Below are 23307 nucleotides of genomic sequence, written 5' to 3' on the forward strand. Positions count from 1 at the left end.
TCCTTATCCTTTGGACAAATGAGCATTGACTGTGTGGTGGGGCCAGCTGTATCTAAGCCATAATAACTGGGGATTCGCGGGTTGCTCATTGTTCTCTATTTTCAAGTGTCTGCATTGAAGAGTGCCTGGATAATAGAGAATAAAACTCCCCACTAATTCCTCTGACTGTACAATATGTTTCCACTGCTAATGATACACTTTGAAAACCACGGAGGCAGTGAACTAATCCTTGTGGTAAGCTAATTGCTGGAAGCCAGCAGGAGAGTGGTTTATTCCCACAGAAACTGCTTAGGGGACCTACGTTTCCCAGTTGTAAACACAGTGGCTCTTTTCAGAAATGTATCCTTACAGTCATGCCCACCAATGGCAAAACTTCAGAGTCAGTTTTTATGTTGCGCATTTGTTTGTTTTAAAGTAGAGGTCCTGTGCTCAGTGGTTGTGATGTTTTGTTTTGTTTTGTTTTTGTTGTTTTTATTAGGGAGAAGGAACCTTTACTGGAATTGGCCAAGTAGCTCCCAATCAGAAAAGGAAGAAGGAATTGTAAGGTCTTTGGGGACAAATTGCAGTAGCAAGGAAAGGACGTATTTTAATGAATAGTCAATAGGTTTTTGAAGTGTATCCTCTCCTCATCCCCATCCCCATCCAGGAACTATATGATATTTGTATCACCTAGAACCTGTGAACTAGGACCTAAGAACATGGCAGAACTACGTTACTGGAGACTCTCAAGGGACTGTCTGGTCAGAAAGAAACACGCAATACTTCGAGGATTATTATGAGGAATTTCAGGAATCCCAGATTGGTAAATGGCAGCGAATACAAAGGTTCCTGCCCTGGTATTCGGAGGAACTGATTCCGTGGCATCTCAACCTTCATGTGATAGAAGGAAGATGTGCTTTTTGGGGCGTGGGGGAGGGTGGAGGAGCTACCCTTGAAGGGTAATTATACTGTATGAGAGAGCTCTGGAATAAGATAAATATATTTCACAGTGGAAAGGATTTAAAAAAAATTTTTTTTATAATGTCTTTGCCTTGGATGTTCAGAAAGGTTTATAAGAGAGAAAGTTCTGGAGAGAAGAAAATTTGTTTCCCTCAGTTGTACCTTTACTTGGAAAGCGGTTTGGAAGCTGTCATTTTGTTCTCCACTAAATAACAGGTACAATTGTAGAAGCCTAATTTGCCTGAGACAAGCTAATAGAGTTTGTCAGTTCAACATTTCTAAAATCAATCTTTTACTCTCTGCTTCTAGCTCCCCAGAAGCTTAACATCCTACCTATTTTACCCTTTTCTATAGCACTTTCTGTCTGAGAATCTCCAGGCATTGTACAAATGTCAATGAAAGGTTTCAGAGTAGCAGCCGTGTTAGTCTGTATTCTCAAAAAGAAAAGAAGGACTTGTGGCACCTTAGAGACTAACAAATTTATTTGAGCATAAGCTTGCGTGACGCAAGCTTATGCTCAAATAAATTTGTTAGTCTCTAAGGTGCCACAAGTACTCCTTTTCTTTTTGAAATGTCAATGAAGTAAGCCTCACAGGACTCCTGAGAGGGAGGGAAGTTATGTTATCCCCATTCGTCAGCAAACAGGCAGAGACAATTTAAGTGACTTGCATGAGGTCACACTAGCAGAGGTAGCAATTTAGATGCTCCTAATTTTGTGCCTTAGCCATAAGACCCTATTTCCTCTAGAGCACCCTTCCTAAAGCTGGTATGTGTTTTCATTGCCAAATGTGGCTTTCCTCCATTGCACACTGATACTGGTTTTGATTATCACAGTTTGCTCAGAAGAGCTGGGCTGAACATGTTGATTTATTATTGTAGGGTTACTTCTGAGCGCTGGCTTGCTCACGTTGATCAGTTATTGTAGGGTTGCTCATGAAGGGTGGGCTGGTGGAACTGATTTTCTTTTTGGAAAGAAGATTTGTATCTTTTCTGAACAAATTTCCCACATTTAAAAAGAACTTTGTGGATTTCCAAATGGCTTTAGGAAATCACATAAGATAGGTGACAGTGCCCTGAACTTGATGGTGTCCTCCCTTGAGGTCTGCTAGCTGCAGTGACAGTGCAGAAGGTGATGGGGACTGCAGTGCTTCCTAGGTGGCTGGATGCTGTCAGCTCCAGGATTCACGCATCATTTTGCAAAAACAAACCAATGAGCCGTGATGCACGTAGTACTCAGCTGATTGCTACGCTTGCTGCCATCCACTAATACAATATTTAGGCTCAAACTTTCAGAAGTTGCTACTGATTCTGATTGCACCAATATTTGGGTGCCCTTCTTAACAGACTAGGGGCTTGATTTTTCAGAAGTACTGAGCACCCACTTCTCCAATTAGGAGGTCTGAATGCTCGGCTCCAATGACACAAAACAGCCCTAAAGCTGGCTTGGAAAGCTACTGGAGGATTCCCCTGATGTCAGGGGATCCCTGGGTGCTGTTAAGCCACTATAGCAGCTCCTGGGCCCAACCACCTGCGCCTGACCGCTCGAGCAGGAAGAATAGCATCTGATATTAATTAGAACAGCCCTGGCCCTGAGGGACCTTTCTGGCAGCCGGAGACTACTAGGCTTTCTTCGTACTCCTCCAATGCTCCCTTCCGCTGCCAGTCATACTGGTTTATTGTATGATAGGGGTCAGTCCAGAGGCCGCTGAGCCCCAGTATCGGAGGGGGGCAAATGCCTTTGTACACCCCCCTTTCAGCTCTGCGGAGTGCTGCTCAGCTGCAGCTGAGGCTTTGGCCTAGGGAGAGCAGAAGTAGGTCCTCAGCTAACATTATCCTTCTTAGGCTTTTTCTACATTTACAGCAGAGTGCAGCGTATATACGCTGTATGCCCCCCAGCATGAGTATAAGTAGCAGTGTAGGTGGGGAGGCACTGCTCAGGCGAACACACCAGAATCTTAGGGTATGTGCCCTACGCAGCTCTCTACGTGCCCCTGCCCACACTGCTATTTTTAGCAGGGCAGTGTCTCACTGCCAGAGCCTTTCACTGCTGCGTGTAGCTACACACTGCAGTGTGGACACAGCCTGCTTCTCACTGTGGCATGTAGCTTCAGGTACCCTCCACGCCTCCACCAGTGTAGGCCAGGCCTTAGACTCTTTGTTCATTGCTGTGCTGTGAATTTTCTCTCCTGGGAATTACACTGGGCCTGTCCCCTGTGAGCACCTGGAGGTAGCCAAGCAGGCAAGCTTTGAATGGCCAACCAGTGATATAAACAGAATCTGCTTGTTGAGAAATAGACAGGTGCCACAGCATAACCTATTAAACACAAGAAGTTATCTAAAGCAATGAAAACAGTGACATACATACCTTCTGAAATCCAGTTCACAGCAGAGACTACCACAGACTTTGGGGCGAATGCTTCTTCGTAAAGTTACATCTGTTGTTAGGGAGAGCCAGGGATTATATTTTTATGGGTCTGTAATTCCGATTTTGTGTACATTAGGATCCCAAGGTGGATGGGATTTCAGTTTTTTATGGGTCTTTCATGTGAGTCTGGCACTTGCAGGACTATAAGAAGGTCCTGAAATTTGTAGGCATCCTCCTTGCATAGAGCTACACGCTATGGTCTTTAAGTGTCCCCACTCTTCTTACAGAGACCATGCAATAGTATGCAGGAGTGCCGATAAGAGAGTGAACTTTATTTCCTCTCCCCAGTCACCTGACCAGGGTGAGAGATACAAAGGTTAATACACTTGTGACATAACATGGATCAGTATCCACTGACTCCTGTGGGGGGGCTGTCCCCCACCCTACTGCCAGTGAGTGACCGTCATGAACCCTTGAAAATATTCCAACTTGGCCAGGCCATTCATTAGTGATTAAGAAGCCTTTGGGGACCAGAGTGGAGTGCTGGTAGGAGCCAACCCCTCACTCAGCAGCACTTTGCTTTAAGTAGCACAGAGTTTCTCCTGATAACCCCCGCACATGTGGCCAAAGGATTTAAAACCTTCCTGCTAATACTATGCCTGCAATTCGTCTCCAGAGTAGCCTGGCTGGCTGTGAATGAAATGCCAGTCTCAGCCAAGGAGTCAGTCTGTCCCAACAATTCTTCATAAGCTGCTGGATTGCGTGGACAGGCACACATGCATTATTTAATATGATAGTAGCAATCAGGAGATTAGAATCAACCCCCCATTCTATTAGGCTCTGTACAGATACAAAACCTTGGTCTAAGAATGTATGCGGGCTGTGCATGTGTATGACGGATTACATGTGAGCGTGCATAGACCAGGGATGAGCACATGGGTGCAAGTATTCAGAGGTGAAGACATAAAAAATTACATATATTTGTGGTTATATTCATGCCTGTCAGTACATGTTGGTGCACATGTCAATGTGGGTGCATGCCTGCTGGTGCATTTATGAACGTAGGGTGCAGGTGTGAGTGTTCATATATGTACTTGAGTGACTGCAGACATGTGCATGGGATGTGAGTGTGTGCATGCCTACCGTACATATGCCAGACAGTGGAGTTATCTGTACAGTAGCAAGCATCCCTCATCCTATTGTAAACATAGAGCCTCTGTCTTCATGGCTCCCAGGTTAGTGTTGCCATCTGCCAGGCTTAGTTGCAGTTTTCATTCTCTGCCTTACATTTCGTGGCCCCTGCATGAGGGTAATGGGAAAGTGCAAGCTTTATATTCTTCTACTGCCATTCTCCATCGTTAAAGTCAGTAAAATCACTATATTAATGATGATGCCTTCATGTTCTCCCTTTACTCTGGGGGCAGTCACCTAGCGAAATGGACTGGGGCTGCCTTACTGCTCCCTTGCAATGAATCGTGCCTTCTGGGCAGCATGAATGGAGGAGTATTACTGTTAAAACCCACAAGGACTCAACTCCTTTGACTTAGCTGGTAATTGGATTCATGTAATCTTCTTTGGTCGTCATTCTTTTTTATTGTATTCATATTCTCTCTGGGAGAGATTTGAGAGATTGGCAGAGATCAGCTGCTGCCACCAGCTACAGGATGTATTGGACAAGACACCAGAAGTGATTGGGAAGGTGTGGGCCCTGGAATGGGAAAGAGGCAGACATTAAGAGGCAATTACACAATGTAGGTTTGGGGTCTTGTTTGTATCTTTAAAAAGTGTATTCTTAAAAACATGAACATATATTATAAAATTTATTCTCACTTATTTTGGTGAACTTCCTTAAAAATCTAAACTTAGTGATGATTGATTTAAAAAGAAATCTTTGAATAAGGAACTGGGAACCGTGAATAAGGAACCAACTTCAGCCTTGTTAAAATTCACCTGAGCCTACATACATACATACATCCCAGCTGGGGGAACTCTCAGCCTCCAGTCCCCCATAAATTTGAAGAAATGTCCCATGAAAAACTTAAATAAATAAATATTGGCAACTCAGAGGTAGGTAAGTTACCCTGAAAAGCATCCAAGGTAAGCTTGCCAGCCCCTGTGGGGGTGCAGGATGGATACGTAAGATCCAGGAGAACCTTTGGAAGACTGGGCACAGATCAGCTGATTTGGCCTTGCTCTCCTGCTGTGGTGGACCTTCTAGGTAGGAGAACTTTGACAAGTAAGCAGACCATCTTCTCCATTTTTGATCACACATGCACATGACACACATTAGCATGTTCCACAAAGTGCTTCTGTGTGGCAAATCTGCCCTGCTCTGTGGGTCCCACATCACCACACTTTCTGATCACTTCTCTACTGCTAGCCTGGATGCAGCTTGGGCAATGGATAGTGTCCAGCATCAGAACAGAATGTCAGCATCATAGTTGTGCTCGCTCTCAGATGTGCACACATGCAGAGTGGGCTTCAAAAGGGAAAGTGACTATGACTGCATGATCTCTGCATATAGCTTGCTCTGTGTAAAGGACCACATCTCAGGTTGTTAGACTGCATCGGGGTATTGGCTTGTGTGGTGCAAATATTGGTTGGGAGGGGGCAAGATAACCTTTTCTTTTTCCCAGTGTATTTCTTACGATGGGAGGAAAAGGGAAGAATTAGCTCGCTCCTACTTTTAACTTCCGGAAGCATTTCTCTAGTCGTATGTGAGGCAGAAAGATGCTATCTTCCCCCTGGAATTTGGGCATATTCCTCTAGCAAAGTCAAACAAGCTTGAGTAGAGATTTGGTTCCTGAGAAGAGGATTTGGAGAGAGTGGGTTGTTGATTCAGTGTGATTATTCTTTCCCCCGCTCATTTTATCTGCCTAGCCCACAGCATCAGCCTCTCTCTCCATATATCCTCCCCAGGTCACAGTAATGGCTGACAGCCAAATCCCAATTGGCAAACTGAAAAGGAGTACTTGTGGCACCTTAGAGACTAACCAATTTAGTTGAGCATAAGCTTTCGTGAGCTACAGCTCACTTCATCGGATGCATACTGTGGAAAGTGTAGAAGATCTTTTTATATACACACAAAACATGAAAAAATACTCCTCCCACCCCACTCTCCTGCTGGTAATAGCTTATCTAAAGTGATCACTCTCCTTACAATGTGTATGATAATCAAGGTGGGCCATTTCCAGCACAAATCCAGGGTTTAACAAGAAGGTCGGGGGGGGAGGAAAAAACAAGGGGAAATAGGTTACCTTGCATAATGACTTAGCCACTCCCAGTCTCTATTCAAGCCTAAGTTAATTGTATCCAATTTGCAAATGAATTCCAATTCAACAGTTTCTCGCTGGAGTCTGGATTTGAAGTTTTTTTGTTGTAATATAGCAACTTTCATGTCTGTAATCGCGTGACCAGAGAGATTGAAGTGTTCTCCGACTGGTTTATGAATGTTATAATTCTTGACATCTGATTCGTGTCCATTTATTCTTTTACGTAGAGACTGTCCAGTTTGACCAATGTACATGGCAGAGGGGCATTGCTGGCACGTGATGGCATATATCACATTGGTAGATGTGCAGGTGAACGAGCCTCTGATAGTGTGGCTGATGTTATTAGGCCCTGTGATGGTGTCCCCTGAATAGATATGTGGGCACAGTTGGCAACGGGCTTTGTTGCAAGGATAGGTTCCTGGGTTAGTGGTACTGTTGTGTGGTATCTGGTTGTTGGTGAGTATTTGCTTCAGGTTGGGGGGCTGTCTGTAGGCAAGGACTGTCCTGTCTCCCAAGATTTGTGAGAGTGTTGGGTCATCCTTCAGGATAGGTTGTAGATCCTTAATAATGCGTTGGAGGGGTTTTAGTTGGGGGCTGAAGGTGACGGCTAGTGGCGTTCTGTTATTTTCTTTGTTAGGCCTGTCCTGTAGTAGGTGACTTCTGGGAACTCTTCTGGCTCTATCAATCTGTTTCTTCACTTCCGCAGGTGGGTATTGTAGTTGTAAGAATGCTTGATAGAGATCTTGTAGGTGTTTGTCTCTGTCTGAGGGGTTGGAGCAAATGCGGTTGTATCGCAGAGCTTGGCTGTAGATGATGGATCGTGTGGTGTGGCCAGCATGAAAGCTGGAGGCATGTAGGTAGGAATAGCGGTCAGTAGGTTTCCGGTATAGGGTGATGTTTATGTGACCATCGTTTATTAGCACTGTAGTGTCCAGGAAGTGGATCTCTTGTGTGGACTGCTTCAGCCCAGCAGAAGCAGCTGTCCTATCTTGGGGCCTCTCCTTCTGCCCGTCCCCCCCACGAACATGATACAGTTCTGTGGTGACCTAGAATCCTATTTTTGACGTCTCTGACTCAAGGAATATTTCCAACATACCTCTGAACAACATACTAATCCACAGAGACCTCCCTACCAACACTACAAAAAGAAAGATTCTAGGTGGACTCCTCCTGAAGGTCGAAACAGCAGACTGGACTTCTACATAGAGTGCTTCCGCCGACATGCATGGGCTGAAATTGTGGAAAAGCAGCATCACTTGCCCCATAACCTCAGCCGTGCGGAACACAATGCCATCCACAGCCTCAGAAACAACTCTGACATCATAATCAAGAAGGCTGACAAAGGAGGTGCTGTTGTCATCATGAATAGGTCGGAATACAAACAAGAGGCTGCTCGGCAGCTCTCCATTACCCTCTGATCCCACTGAGAGTTACCAAAAGAAACTACAGCATTTGCTCAAGAAACTCCCTGAAAAAGCACAAGATCAAATCCGCACAGACACACCCCTGGTACTCCGACCTGGGATATTCTATCTACTACCCAAGATCCATAAACCTGGAAACCCTGGGTGCCCTATCATCTCAGGCATTGGCACCCTGACAGCAGGATTGTCTGGCTATGTAGACTCCCTCCTCAGGCCCTATGCTACCAGGACTCCCAGATACCTTTGAGACACCACTGACTTCCTGAGGAAACTACAGTCCATCGGTGATCTACCTGATAACACCATCCTGGCCACTATGGATGTAGAAGCCCTCTACACCAACATTCCACACAAAGATGGACTACAAGCCGTCAAGAACACTATCCCCGATAATGTCACAGCTAACCTGGTGGCTGAACTTTGTGACTTTGTCCTTACCCATAACTATTTTACATTTGGGGACAATGTATACCTTCAGATCAGCAGCACTGCTATGGGTACCCACATGGCCCCACAATATGCCAACATTTTTATGGCTGACTTAGAACAACGCTTCCTCAGCTCTCGTCCCCTAACGCCCCTACTCTACTTGCGCTATATTGATGACATCTTCATCATCTGGACCCATGGAAAAGAAGCCCTTGAGGAATTCCACCATGATTTCAACAATTTCCATCCCACCATCAACCTCAGCCTGGTCCAGTCCACACAAGAGATCCACTTCCTGGACACTACAGTGCTAATAAATGATGGTCACATAAACATCATCCTATACCGGAAACCTACTGACCGCTATTCCTACCTACATGCCTCCAGCTTTCATGCTGGCCACACCACACGATCCATCATCTACAGCCAAGCTCTGCGATACAACCGCATTTGCTCCAACCCCTCAGACAGAGACAAACACCTACAAGATCTCTATCAAGCATTCTTACAACTACAATACCCACCTGCGGAAGTGAAGAAACAGATTGATAGAGCCAGAAGAGTTCCCAGAAGTCACCTACTACAGGACAGGCCTAACAAAGAAAATAACAGAACGCCACTAGCCGTCACCTTCAGCCCCCAACTAAAACCCCTCCAACGCATTATTAAGGATCTACAACCTATCCTGAAGGATGACCCAACACTCTCACAAATCTTGGGAGACAGGACAGTCCTTGCCTACAGACAGCCCCCCAACCTGAAGCAAATACTCACCAGCAACCACATACCACACAACAGTACCACTAACCCAGGAACCTATCCTTGCAACAAAGCCTGTTGCCAACTGTGCCCACATATCTATTCAGGGGACACCATCACAGGGCCTAATAACATCAGCCACACTATCAGAGGCTCGTTCACCTGCACATCTACCAATGTGATATATGCCATCATGTGCCAGCAATGCCCCTCTGCCATGTACATTGGTCAAACTGGACAGTCTCTACGTAAAAGAATAAATGGACACGAATCAGATGTCAAGAATTATAACATTCATAAACCAGTCGGAGAACACTTCAATCTCTCTGGTCACGCGATTACAGACATGAAAGTTGCTATATTACAACAAAAAAACTTCAAATCCAGACTCCAGCGAGAAACTGTTGAATTGGAATTCATTTGCAAATTGGATACAATTAACTTAGGCTTGAATAGAGACTGGGAGTGGCTAAGTCATTATGCAAGGTAACCTATTTCCCCTTGTTCCCCCCCCCCCCCCCGACGTTCTTGTTAAACCCTGGATTTGTGCTGGAAATGGCCCACCTTGATTATCATACACATTGTAAGGAGAGTGATCACTTTAGATAAGCTATTACCAGCAGGAGAGTGGGGTGGGAGGAGGTATTTTTTCATGCTTTGTGTGTATATAAAAAGATCTTCTACACTTTCCACAGTATGCATCCGATGAAGTGAGCTGTAGCTCACGAAAGCTTATGCTCAAATAAATTGGTTAGTCACAAGTACTCCTTTTCTTTTTGCGAATACGGACTAACACGGCTGTTACTCTGAAATTGGCAAACTGACATTTGAAGCCTCCATCTCAGTGCCATCTTGCAGTCCTGAGCCAGAAAATCTAGCTCTGATCCTAAAACCAGGTTTCTGTACGGTAACACAGCCCTTTAAACGTAGACTGCCAGGCATTTTGCTTTGAAAGTGTCCTTGTCAACTGCAGACAGAGGTTCTTGGCTTCTGTCCTGTCAACAAATTCTATGATTAACCACAGAGGCCTTGCCAGGCAAGAAAGGGAGTTCGGTACGGTCTGTTCCCAGGTACACAGTGGGGGAGGATGATGTGTAATTTCAATACTTAGACCTTTTCTCTCTCTAATTCTATCAGCAGATTGGGAAGGTAGCTCCTAAAAGGAAAATGGTAGCAAATGCTGCGCTAGGTTAGCCCTGTTCAGACAAAACATAGAAATGTAGGCCTGGAAGGGTTCTCCATGGGTCATCTAGTCCAGTCCCCTGCAATGAGGCAAGACTAAGTATTATCGAGACCATCAATGACAGGTGTTTGTCAAACTTGTTCTTAAAAACCTCCAATAATGGAGATTGCACAACCTCCCTAGGTAACTTGTCCTACTGCTTAACTACCCAGACAATTAGGAAGATTTTCCCAATGTCTAACCTGAATCTCCCTTGAGGCAATTTAAGCCCATTACTTCTTGTCCTGTCATTAGTGGTTAAGGAGAACAATTCATCACCCTCTTTATAACAACCTTTTTCATACTTGAAGACAATTATGTTCCCCTCAGTCTTCTCTTTTCCAGACTACCCAATTTTTCAATCTTTTCTCATAGATCATGTTTTCTAGACCTTTAATCATTTTTGTTGCTCTTCTCTGAACTTTCTCCAATTTGTCCACATCTTTCCCAAAGTGTGGTGCTCAGAACTGGACACAGTACTCCTGCTGTGGTCTTATCAGTGCTGCGTAGAGCGGAAGAATTACTTCTCCTGTCTTGCTTACAACACCCCTGCTAATACATCCCAGAATGATATTAACTGTTTTTGCAACAGTGTTACAGTCTCATATTTAGTTTATGATCCACTGTAATGCCCAGGTCCTTTTCTGCAGTGCTCCTTCCTAGGCAGTCATTTCCCATTTTGTATTTGTGCAATTGATCGTTCCTTCCTAAGGCCAGGTCTACACTATATAAACATCCATCGATATAACTACGTCGCTTAAGGGTGTGGAAACTCCCTCCCCCCGCCCCTGAACAACGCAGTTATACCAACCTAAGCCCTGGTGTAGACCGTGCTATGCTGATGGTAGAGGTTCTCCTGTCAACATAGCTACTGCCTCTCATAGAGGTGGATTAACTTCGCTGACACAAGAAGCTCCCGTCGGCACAGTAGCATCTTCACTAAAGTGCTACAGTTGGAGCTGCGCCAAGGTAGCGTTTTAAGTGCAGACCTGCCCTAAGTGGAGTACTTTGCATTTGGCCATATTGAATTTCATCCTATTTATTTCAGACCATTTCTCCAGTTGATCAAGATCATTTTGAATTCTAATCCTGTCTTCCAAAGCCCTTGCAAACCTTCTCAACTTGGTGTCATCTGCAAAATGTATAGGTGTACCTACTGTACCGTAATGCAGTCATTTATGAAGCTATTGAATAGAACCAGACCCAGGACAGTGAATCATTGATAACTACTATCTGAATATGGTTTTTCAACCAGTTGTGCACCCACCTTATTGTAGGTTTGTCTAGGCCAGGGGTTCTCAAACTGGGGGTTGGGACACCTCAGGGGGTTGAAAGGTTATTACATGGGGGGTTGCGAGCTGTCAACCTCCACCCCAAATTCCACTTTGCCTCCAGCATTTATAATGGTGTTAAATATATTAAAAAGTGTTTTTAATTTATAAGGGGGGTTGCACTCAGAGGCTTGCTATGTGAAAGGGGTCACCAGTAAAAAAAAAAGTTTGAGAGCCACTGGTCTAGGTTATATTTCCCAGGTTTTCTTATGAGGTCAGGTGAGACAGTATCAAAAACCTTACTAAAGTTGATATATATCACAGCTACTGGTTCCTCCCCACCCCGGGACCACATGGCTTGTAAGGCTTATTATCCTGTCAAAGGAGGTTAGGTTGATTTGACAAGAACAAATCCATGTTGACTATTACTTATTACTTTATTATCTTCTAGCCGTTTACAAATTGATTGTTAGATTATTTGCCCCATTATCTTTCTGGGTAGCAAAATTAAGCTGTCTGGTCTATAATTCCCTCGGCTGTCCTTATTCCCCTTTTTATAGATAGAGTACCTATCTGCCCTTTTCCAGTCCTCTGAGATCTCTCCCATCCTCCATGAGTTCTCAAAGATAATCACTAATGGCTCGGAGAGCTCTTCAGCCAGTTCCTTAAGTATTCTAGGATGTATTTTGTCAGGCCCTGCCAACTTGACATCGAACTCGTCCAGCTTGGTCTATGCTGAAGTGCTACAGTGGCCTAGTTGCAGGGGTGCAGCTGAGCTGCTGTAGCATTTTAAGGGTAGACGTATCCTAAGTAATTCTTAACTTTTTCTTTCTCTATTTTAGCCCGAGATCCTACACCATTTACACTGATGTTTCCTGTGTTAGTTGTCCGATGACTGCTAACCTTTTTGGTGAAAACTGAAGCAAAAGAACCTAAAGAAGAGCTCTGTGTAGCTTGAAAGCTTGTCTCTCGCCAAAAGAAGTTGGTTCAATAAAAGATATTACTTCACCTGCCTTGTCTCTCTTATATCCTGGGACCAACAGGGCTTTAACACTGCATGAAACAAAAAAAGGCACTTAACACTTCGGCCATTGCTGCATTTTCATGCTAAGTTTGAAGGTACCTCTTTCACTTTAAACATCTGAAATGTAAAGTGAATCTAGTGCTGGAGAAAGGTGCCAGTTTCACAGCCTTGAATAATTGAAGTCCTCCATTTTTCCACTCAACTTTCTAGAAAACATCTCATACTGAGAGCTAACTTTAATAGCAGTGGTGGCATCTGGTCAATTAGGAAACAAAAAAATTATGATCTTATTATAACAATCCATAGCCCACTAACAACCCCCATCCCAACTTCTTATGCTAAACAGACTGTTCCACCTTGTATTTAGCTGTGACACTCTGTGTATATCTACACTGCAATTAAAAACCCAGGACTGGCCTGTGCTAGCTGACTCTGGATCACACGAAGTGGGTATTTAATTGCTGTGTACATGCATGGGCTGGAGCCCAGGCTCTAGGACCCTGTGAGGTGGCAGGGTGCCGGAGCTCAGGATGCAGCCCAAGCCGGAATGTCTACACTCCAGTTAAACAGCCCCTTAGCCCAAGCACTGTGAGCACGAGTCAGCTGGCATGGACCCGCCATGGGTTTTTAATTGCCCTGTAGATGTACATTTCCCAGACCTCGGGAAGAGCTCTGTGTAACCTTGAAAGCTTGTTTCTCTCACCAACTGAAGTTGGTCCAATAAAATATATTAACTCACCCACCTTGTCTCTAGAACTAATTTATATCAATCTTTGCAGGCAGCTTTCCTAACAAAAAAGTGTCCATATGTGACATCCTGGGAACAGGATGTGGCTAGACAAATTACTCCAGAGGAATGGGGTTTCATCTGGAAGAGGACCAGCAACATCAGTAGGTAGCACAATAAAAGAAAATGTCTTTAAGATACTGTCAATGGCACCTTGCACTAGTCAGGTTAAAATAGAGAGAGAGATTGAATGGGGATAAATGGTGAAGAAATTGTGGTGAAAAAGAAGATTTTAATGCTTATATGGTGGATATGTCCAGTCCTTAAAGAGTATTGGGTTGCAGTCTGTAACAAAATACCACAAATTGTTAGATGTTTATTACCAAATGATCCGCTGGCAATGCACCTTGGGCTTCTTATTGGAAATGGTCAGACACAAAGAGGAAAAAGAATTAATCTCTCATCTTCTAGCAAATGCTCAGCTATTGGTAGCCTTTCACAGGAAAAATAGTCCAACTATAGAGGAATGGCTTAAATAAAAAGGGGGGGGGTTTGTGGTTATGGAAAAATGAACACACCAATTACATACCCAGCAAAATGGACAGAGGACAAATAGATACGTAGATATTTGGTTACCTTTTATTCAATACTCAAAGTGCATTCACTTTCAAAAACAAAACTACACCTGTCCAGTTTTTTAAATGTTAATATTTGATATTCAACAGACCTAGTATGTCTATGTGTAATCAGAGAGTTCACTCCATTTCATAAAATCACTAGAAACAACTTTGGGGTTTTAATGATGCTAACTCTAATTTGGCAACACCCTGTTAAATGGGAAGCTCTGATGATGACTGTAGTCCTGTATAATATCTCTTTAAACAAAAGTTCACTGCCATATAAATATCAGAAACAATCATTATAACAAAGATTTCTAAACATGTGAGAACTTCCTAAATAAATAAAGGGTTGGGTTTTTTTTTTTTCTTTTCAGTGCAGCATGAGCAGTAGCAGAACAAGCTTTGCCCATGCTGCCCACTGCCAGGGGGACCTGAAAGGGTGACCGCCAGGGGTTGGAGAGGAGTGCAGTCTGTGCCCCATTTACTTTCAGCTGTAAACAATCAGCAATGTGCCATCTGTGGGGCTGGCTTTGGGGAAGTGGACACCTGTCTTGCTGGGAATTGCACTGATATACCCCAACTCATTACCCACCAGTCACAGAACAGCTATCAACTCTTAAAAGCTTTTTGATCACTACTGCTGTCATTTCATTAGGAATCCTGTCATCACCTTCAAGCTTCTCTTTGCCTTTAAGACTGTTCACAAATCTGCTCCTTTGTTCTCATCTCTTATCACATCTAGCTTCCATTTCATAGATTCTAGGGCCAGAAAGAATCACTGTGATCATTTAGTCTGCTTCTTGCACAAATGGCTCCATGCTTTCTTTCAGGATGCCCCTTGTGCATAAAATGCTGTCTTTGAATGAATCTATAAGGCCACTAATCTCTCCTCCTTCCTGTCCCTCCTCCAGAGCCACTTCTGCTGTGATATTTACAAGAAATCAGCAGGGCTAGGGGTGTAGTGCTTGGGGATTAGCTGGTTTTTATAAACACTTAGATGATTTAGAACCACTGTGTTGTGCAATTGCTAATCTGTGTAATTATGTGATTTTATTGTTTCTTACATCTCCCCCTCACATTTCCCTTCTGTTTGTTACTCACATGTCGCATCTTGTATAGAATAGAATGTAAGTACCTCAAGGTAAGTGCTGTGTCTTCCTATACATTTGCACAGTGCCTAGCAGGAGGGGGCCTGATTTCATTTGGGAACATTGGGCATTACCAAAATCCAGGAAAAGAGAAATGCAGGCCTTGTTTTGGAATGTTTTAATCAGCAAGGAATCTCAGGGGTCAGCTGTAGAGCTTGTCGAAAATTTTTCAATGGGCTATTGTCCCATGGGAAAATGCTGATTTACTGCTGTTGAAATGTTCCCTGGGAAGATGTGAATTGTCTCAGATCTTCCTCAGAACATAGGCAGGTTTCAAAACCAGCATGGATTTTTGCCATCCTTAGTAGCCTCAGTGGTGGACTGCCCTGGAGTTGAGACTCTTGGGCATCCAGGCCCGATGGCTGCACAGCAAGGCGTCTGGGAGCCAGGGCCGAGCCGAGAGCTTCAGAGCTTTGGCTTCTAAGAAGATTTTGATTAGAAATTTTCTAAATGAAATGTTCAGGTTATTTCGAAATGTTTTTTTCATAATTACCCTTCTGCAGGAAATTTCAAAGTTGCTACTTTTCATTTTGAAACAGTGACTCTCTCCAAAAATGTTGGAATTTCTCACAGAAAGGGGCATTCTGACTTTCAAACAACTCTGGTTAGGAATTGATGGGGTTGTCACTTGAGGCATATGCATAGGGATAATGTCTCCACAGAATTCGCTGGGAGTTATGTACATAGGTGTGGCTGACACTGCTGTCAGTTGATAAGTGCATGGTTACCTGATTCATTCCCAGCACAGCTGATAATTGTGGGCAGTTGAGTTTTCATTCGTGATTGTCACAAGGCTCAAAAAAGACCAGTTATGGTCTGTCTGGTGAACTAGTTGCCAGTGCAAAGTATGGCCTGCAGGAGGCCTGTGTTCAGTTTCTGGCCTCAGTCTCCCATTGTGTGGACTAGATGCCTATTTGGAAAAATGAGAGAGAAGAGAAGAGAGAATGTTGACTTGGCCTTGGGTTAGTCCCCTGGATGGATAATTATCTAATAAGTATGGAGTGTATATTATCAGTAAAGAATGACTTTCCTCTGAGAGCACCACAACACAGCTCTGGGAATGCTGGCTGTGCACTGGAAGGGGTGAAGTTTTAGTCTGGACTGCAGTTACAAACCAGATGCACCTGCACAGCAAAGCTGGCCACCAGAAGGGGGCACTGCTAGGTGGACACATCTCCCCAAGTGTTTGATCACCAGTGGGCAGGCATAAGGCAACTGGACTTGAACAGAAGCATTTGTGACTTTGAGAGAAGGTGCTTACTGCATCTTTCAATGCTTCTCTTTCTGAGTTTTATTTCGTAAGGCCCCAGAACATTTTGAAAAGACATTTCGGAACTTACTGGAAAGAAAGACCTGAGTATGCAGACATCACTGGGGGTGTGGGAGTTCTCAACCAACAGAATGCAAACACAGCTCCTACAAAGTGGGGGGAAAGTTAGAAAGGCCTGTGGAAATGACTTTAGAAAAACCTCAGCCCTGGACTGTGTCCTCCCTTCTACTAGGTGGTGAGGACTCCCCGACTCTTCTCCTCTCCAGACAGTGGTAGCTCCCTGTGGCTTGTCTTCCCTGGATAGGAGTAGTTCCTCTAATCCTTCTCATAGCTCCTGTCGTCCCTCAGACACTGTCCTGGCCTCCCCGCACTCCATCTCCGACTCCTACCTCTAACTAGTGGGTGTATATATATCTATCTATAATCTCTCTCTCTCTCTCTCTATATATATATATATCAGTTTGCTCTTCAAATCATGTGAAAATGGAGGAATGATATGAAAACTTATTGGCCCAGGTGTCTCAGCTGTGCTGAGAAGGAACCAAGTAACAGCACATTGAATAACTGCTGGCAGTTCCCCTGATCACCCTCAGGAACATTAGTGACATGCACTGCATTGAAGCTCTCATGGATGTTACACCTACACATGTCTCAGGCTACAACCCTATTGCCCTCTGATCCTCAGAGTTTCTTGGCTGATTAAATCATTCTTAGGTTGGGGTCTGAATGGCTCAGAGAATTTTCGAATGACTTTGTAGTCTTTCACTTGTAGGTCAACCAGTTTGATATTGACCCAATGTCTGTAGCACCTGAAGGCTGGTCAGTGGCCTTATGTAAAATGAGTTAGTGGGAGGCATGGTGTGCCTTTGCAGGTATCCTGCCCGCAGCTCCCTCTGGCTTCTTGGAATAATTTGTTCCCATGCCAGAATACTTAAAGTAAGATCCCCCTAGTTGGTATCATTTATTAAATCTTATTGGCACTTTGTTCACCCAGTTCCAAACCTTGTTCCCTGTAAATCAGGAGTCCTACAGCCATCCTTCTTTGGCTTGTGCTGTGATTAAAGCAGGGGTTTTTCTCCATGACTGAGGAATCCCACGGCCTTCCTGCTGGGGGCCTATACTGTGATTAGAGCCAGTTTCCAGCTCTACTTCACAAAGCACCTCTTCTCTCCTTTGGTTCCGGGGCCTCACAGCCCTCCTGGGGCTCTGCTTAGCAGACAGGCTGTCTCCTTTCCGAGCTGTCTGTCTTTTCTGCTCCTTTTAGCTTTCTGGGAGCCTCTCTCTTTTCTCTAGGTCTGGACTGAGTTTTAAGCACATGACCTACCTGTTATGTCGCTACACTAATTTTTCCCACCTGAGGAGGAGGGTTGAATGAGTCATAGGTGAGGCTGGATCCATTACCTCATAAAAGGGCCAGTCACCCTGTGACAGTGAGTCTCAGTTCATTGCCTAGTGGGACAGGTGCGCACTTCACAAAAAACATCATGACAGTAGGCGCTGGTTGGTCATCTTAATGGCTCTCATATAAGAGTGAGTGGGCCATGGGCACTCATCTGTCTTCCATATGTTCAGTACTGCCCTGATCCTTCTCCTTTCTCAGAAACAAATAGCAGAATAACCTCCTCTCCCCACAATAATTTTCCTTCCCTTTATGCCATTTTTAGGTAAATCTCCTCCCTCTGCCATCTTCCCTCTGTCCATTATTTGGCTGCCTTTTCTCCTTTGGAAGTCTTCCTTCTCTCCCAAACAAATCCTTCTCTCACTCACCTCCTGTGCAATTTCATACTGTATAGAGAGAGGCATCATGTTACAGAGCAGGGCGGTTTTACGCTCTCTCTCTCTATGGCATTGGTAAGACCACGGTATGCATCCGATGAAGTGAGCTGTAGCTCACGAAAGCTCATGCTCAAATAAATTGGTTAGTCTCTAAGGTGCCACAAGTACTCCTTTTCTTTTTGCGAATACAGACTAACACGGCTGTTACTCTGAAACCAGCTTATATTCTGCAGTCAGTTCTGGGCATCTTGTACCATAAAGCTGTCCAGTTCAGAGGGCGCCTGAGGAAGGAAGTTAGAAAGCAGCATCTGAACAAGGGACTGGAGAAACTGATTTGTAAGGATTAGATTTTTAAAAACTGAACTGGTAAGATTCATTTCTGGTATAACTCTACTCAAGTCAATGGAGTTACACCAGGATGAACTTAGGACAATGTGTATAGCTTGGCTAAGTAGTGATTAAGACATGATAAATCTCCACAGATATTTGAAGGATGTAATAGTAATTGTTGGGGGGAGGGGTGTTGAACTTGTTTAGGGTGATGAAGAAGTTATTCCCTTTTAAAACCTTTTTCTCCACCCTCATGTCTATTCCTGTAACTTACACTCCAGTATACAGACACAGAGTCCTTGTTCCAAACCCTCACTCAGCATGACTAACTATATCTCTACTCTCAACTTTCCTTTTTATTCTCACCCTTTATGCTTCCTGTCCAGAAGCCAAATCTGAATGTATTTCAATAGATCTCTTGTGCCTTTTGACTGTAAATCAGGCAATTCTGTATTATATCAAATGCTTCCCTGAATCCCAGATATCTTATGTCTGCCAGTTCCTTAATGTACAGCAACGGTTCAGTTGAACGGGGCAGGTGTAACAGCTGAGAACACTCCTCTTTATTCCTCTCACTAGCCAGTTTACAGAGCACCCTCAAATCCCTGTTTGCTAAACTGAGATTTCTGGGGGCATGAACGATGGAGGGCACCATAAGGGTCTAAGATTATTTCAATACCTTACTTTCCTCATCTGTCCCACATTGCCTGGGATTCAGCAAGGGGGGAGAGGGGTCAGTGCTACTTCTTTCAGAACTAAAGGACTTTTTCCTCCTGTATTTTTCATAGTAATACTTATTTCCAGTAAGCTGATTTGTAGTCACGCTACCCTTCATCTCCCTCATTACCACTGAGCACCAGCTCGATCCAAGTCCTCCTGGTAGGGCAGTGTCCAGGAAACCTGCGGCGCTGCTGCCTGATTGCCAGCCTCTTAGTCACCAATCTGTCAGCTTTCACCAGCTCTGGTTTTGCATCTCTGGTTAATCCTGTCCTCAAAAGGGATATGTCTCATTTCTTGACTTCCCTCTTGTCGATGTTAATTTACTCGTATTCCTCCAAATGAGATGAGACCCAGTGATGTCCTTATTGATTTCGGCCTGTCTTTATTCCTTTCAGAGTTCCGGCTGGGGATTGTGTGGAATGATGGCTGCTGCGGAACCCCTGACTGCCTTCTCACGGTGGTACCTCTATGCCATTCATGGCTATTTCTGTGAGGTGATGTTTACGGCTGCCTGGGAGTTTGTGGTCAACTTTAACTGGAAGTTCCCAGGTGTCACCAGTGTCTGGGCGCTCTTCATCTATGGCACCTCCATCCTCATCGTGGAGAAGATGTACCTGTATCTGAAAGACAAGTGTAACATTTTAGTGCGATGCCTCATTTACACCCTCTGGACATACCTTTGGGAGTTCACCACTGGCTTCATCCTGCGCCAGTTTAATGCCTGCCCTTGGGACTATTCACAGTTTGATTTTGACTTCATGGGCCTGATCACCCTAGAGTATGCCATCCCATGGTTCTGTGCTGCATTCATCATGGAGCAGCTGGTTATCAGGAACACCTTGCGCTTGCGATTTGATGAAAATGCTGAGCCAGGGGACCCCAGCACCACAATCGCCTTGGCCAATGGCCATGTCAAAACCAATTGAACAATAACCCAACGCCACACTTAAAGTGAGAGAGCCCGCCCACATCCCAGACTGGTCTCAAAGACTGATACGTCCTGTATGATACACAATCCCCTTTATGATGGGGTCATGCATGGGATATAGCAGAATTAAAATGGAACCAATAGATTTTCTATGGATTTTACATTTTTGGCCACAAGAAGCAGTGTCAGCTACTTCTTGGTTAGGTAGTTTCTGACTTTTAACTTATTATGGAAAAAAAAGGCCTGTAAGCTGCATTTTACTGTATGTGGAGAAATGAGAGAAAATGCTACAGTTGAAATGTATACAAAAAACAAACTAGTGGATGGGCATAGACGCTCCGGCTAAATTAGTGATTTGGCTTACTCCATTAGGCAATATTCAGGTGCTTGCTTGCAACCAATACCTCCCATGGGACCTGAGATGCTGCAGGATCAAGGAAAATCCATCTGCTGTTGAGAACGACCCAACAGTGGTGCTCTACTGGGGAGGTAGACAGCGCCCCCTCTTTTGGTTTCCCTGACCTTCCCCTGAGGTTCTTTATTGCACCATGGTATGTTATGGTGCTGGACATCTTGCTGGATTTATATGAAACTTGTACTTTTTGAATTCTCAGTCCTGATACTCACTCGAGAGTTTTCCCCACTCCTTTTTATAAATAAAAGGCCTTTTCTGCCGGGTGAATTCCACCATACTCTGTGCAATCTGAATCACGGCAAAGTGGCCAAAGAGAGAAAAAGCTGAAGTCTTCCTCTCACAGTGGAACTCATCACAAGGGCTGCTCCAAGCTCCAGCTCCATTTCCAACCAGGCAAACCCAATGGAGATGCCACCTGGGGTCTTCTGCCTTCCTTCCCAGGGATTTCTCTGTCACTAAGGATGCTGATGACTTAATTCTGACTGCAGCCCCTTGCACTGCCTGATGTCAGAGTCCTCATTTGACTAAGGCAGCAACCAGGAATCAGTCGGAGTCCTCTGGAACAGACTATATCGCCTGTGTCTATTTCCTCCTGCACCAGTTGATCTTGTCTCAGCTTGGTCCAGTGTTCTCCTCCGAGTACTGACTTTATTTTTCCTTCCCAAATGCTATTTTAAACTAAGTACAGCAAACCCTCTCCATAAAGCTGATTTGGGGCAGCACAGGATGTGCCTCAGTGCCCAATATCAGGGAGTATGCTAAAAAAGAAAGTTTCTAAGGAGCACAGTAGGACTATTCCTCAATTTCCTCCAGTTGAGGATGGGGTTGGGTTGCGAGAGGGGCAGCAGGGAGATGGAAGGGCTGCAAGGTACTGTTGCTCTATTTTAGAGCTATCTCAGCTAGAGAGAGTTTCAAATTTAGCCACTTGGGAACAATCCTGAGGCTGTGGGGGCGGTGGTGGCATGAAAGATGCATAGCTCTGGCAACCACAGATTAATTGTCCTGAAGACTCTTCTTGGCTGCTGGCATAAGCAACAAGGATGCACTGTACCACATGTTAGTCTTCTCTCACTCAGAGCTTTATGAGGAGGGTGTGCTGTAAATAGGTATATGAGGCCTGATTAATTCCAGGTGTCATTCCACTGAAGTCAGTGGCATTGTACCAGCAATGAATTTGGTTCAAGATGTGAATGTGTGTGTGATTGTGGAATCTAGCTTTTCTGTTGTGTTGGGAATGGCTGAATTATTACCATGTTGGTCCATGACTGTTCTCTTTAGCCAGTACTCAGCTCATAAATCTGCCCATTGGTCTGTGGAATTCCATTCCAGAGGGAAAAGAAACTCTGTTGCTATCAATGGAATTGTTTGTTGGTAACGCTGCTGCTTCTGAACAAGAATCAACACACACAGTGTTAATTTTTTCTGTACTGCACAGAGTGCAATTGTTTTATTCCTCCCTATGTCCCATTTCACATGACATCCTTTGCCGGCAACGGACATGTGAAAGCAGTGGAAACAAGGAGTTAATCAGCTCTGTCCTGTGGTATGCAATGCCTCCGGAAATACCCAGAACATAGAGAGAGGTATTAGTATTCCCTTTTTGTAGTTCATTAAATTAAACCAACAAACAAAAAACAGAGAACAGAAACGTGTTTTCCATGCTCTGATGCCACTACCATGAAATCAAAGAAATAATAGGTTCACTTTATCAGCCAGGTAAATGATGGTTTCAAATATTTAGATCTCGGCAAAATAATCACTTTGGGTATACAAATAGCATATGGGGGCAATTCATAGGCAGTAGAGTCAGATATTAGGGGGTGGGGTGAGGGAGAGGAGGTACAGACAGGAACTGAGACATGCCTATCCATTGTGACTGTTGCATTCATGAAGAGAATGTGTGAGGGTGACTAACGTCAGTGTCCAAGGACCCTTCTAGCTGCCCAGTTGAACTCTGGTGTAGCACTGCCTTCCATGCAGCATGCAATGTCTGCGTCAGGCCACGCCCTCACTTTGGAGCAGGTTGCACTGGGACTGTGCCGTTACAGAAACATTAAGAAGGTTTAAGCGGCTTAGTGAATTGGCAGCACAACCAGTGACCGCACAGTTATGACTCCGTGGTGGGGGCAGCTATCCACGGTGGTGACCAGCACCTCAATCATGTGTTCTTTGGCTTTAGAAACTCCCCAAGTGCAACTGTTCTTGCACAGCCGCATAACAATCAGTGGTTCACTTAAGGAACGGTCCCTGAGTGGCCTTTTACATGTGGTTATATCATGCAAATCAGACCCAGTTGCCCCCAAGTTACCACTGTGGCACCTATTCAAGCTTATTTTTCACCAATGACTGACAAATACCGCTCAGCTCTTGCATCCTCATGGGGCTCTAATTTACCCACAGAAGTGCACTTTACTTGCAGTTTGCACAGCAGGAACTGAATTGGACCCAGTACATTATTAAATCACTGTGTAGCATCCACTGGATCACTCTCCTGCTATTACTGGGTACCCTTGCACCTTCCAACAAAGACACCATTGGCCACATTTCCAAAAGTGCTGAGTGCTCTACAGTTCCTGTTTTCAATGGCACCTGCTAGGTGCTGAGCACTTCTGAAAAGCTGGCTATGTATCTGCTGCTACACCATGCAGGTCTCATTTCTCTTTCTGAA

The 23307-nt window shown here is 44.5% G+C and overlaps 1 protein-coding gene across 1 annotated transcript; it reads left to right on the forward strand.

Moving 5' to 3' along the window:
* The first annotated feature begins 1070 nt into the window (after nt 1-1070).
* TMEM229B (transmembrane protein 229B) lies at nt 1071-22523 on the forward strand. The gene is made up of 2 exons (XM_077820240.1): nt 1071-1155; nt 19692-22523. Exon 2 carries the CDS (start codon nt 19716-19718, stop codon nt 20220-20222), a length of 507 nt encoding a protein of 168 aa, XP_077676366.1. The 5' UTR covers nt 1071-1155; nt 19692-19715; the 3' UTR covers nt 20223-22523.
* Nucleotides 22524-23307: the final 784 nt, after the last annotated feature.

Source organism: Eretmochelys imbricata, chromosome 6 (assembly GCF_965152235.1).
Source record: "Eretmochelys imbricata isolate rEreImb1 chromosome 6, rEreImb1.hap1, whole genome shotgun sequence".
Taxonomy (NCBI): Eukaryota; Metazoa; Chordata; order Testudines; family Cheloniidae; genus Eretmochelys; species Eretmochelys imbricata.

Excerpts from the sequence above, each read along its gene's own strand:
- TMEM229B (XM_077820240.1), top strand. The coding sequence starts at position 19,716 with ATGATGGCTGCTGCGGAACCCCTGACTGCCTTCTCACGGTGGTACCTC.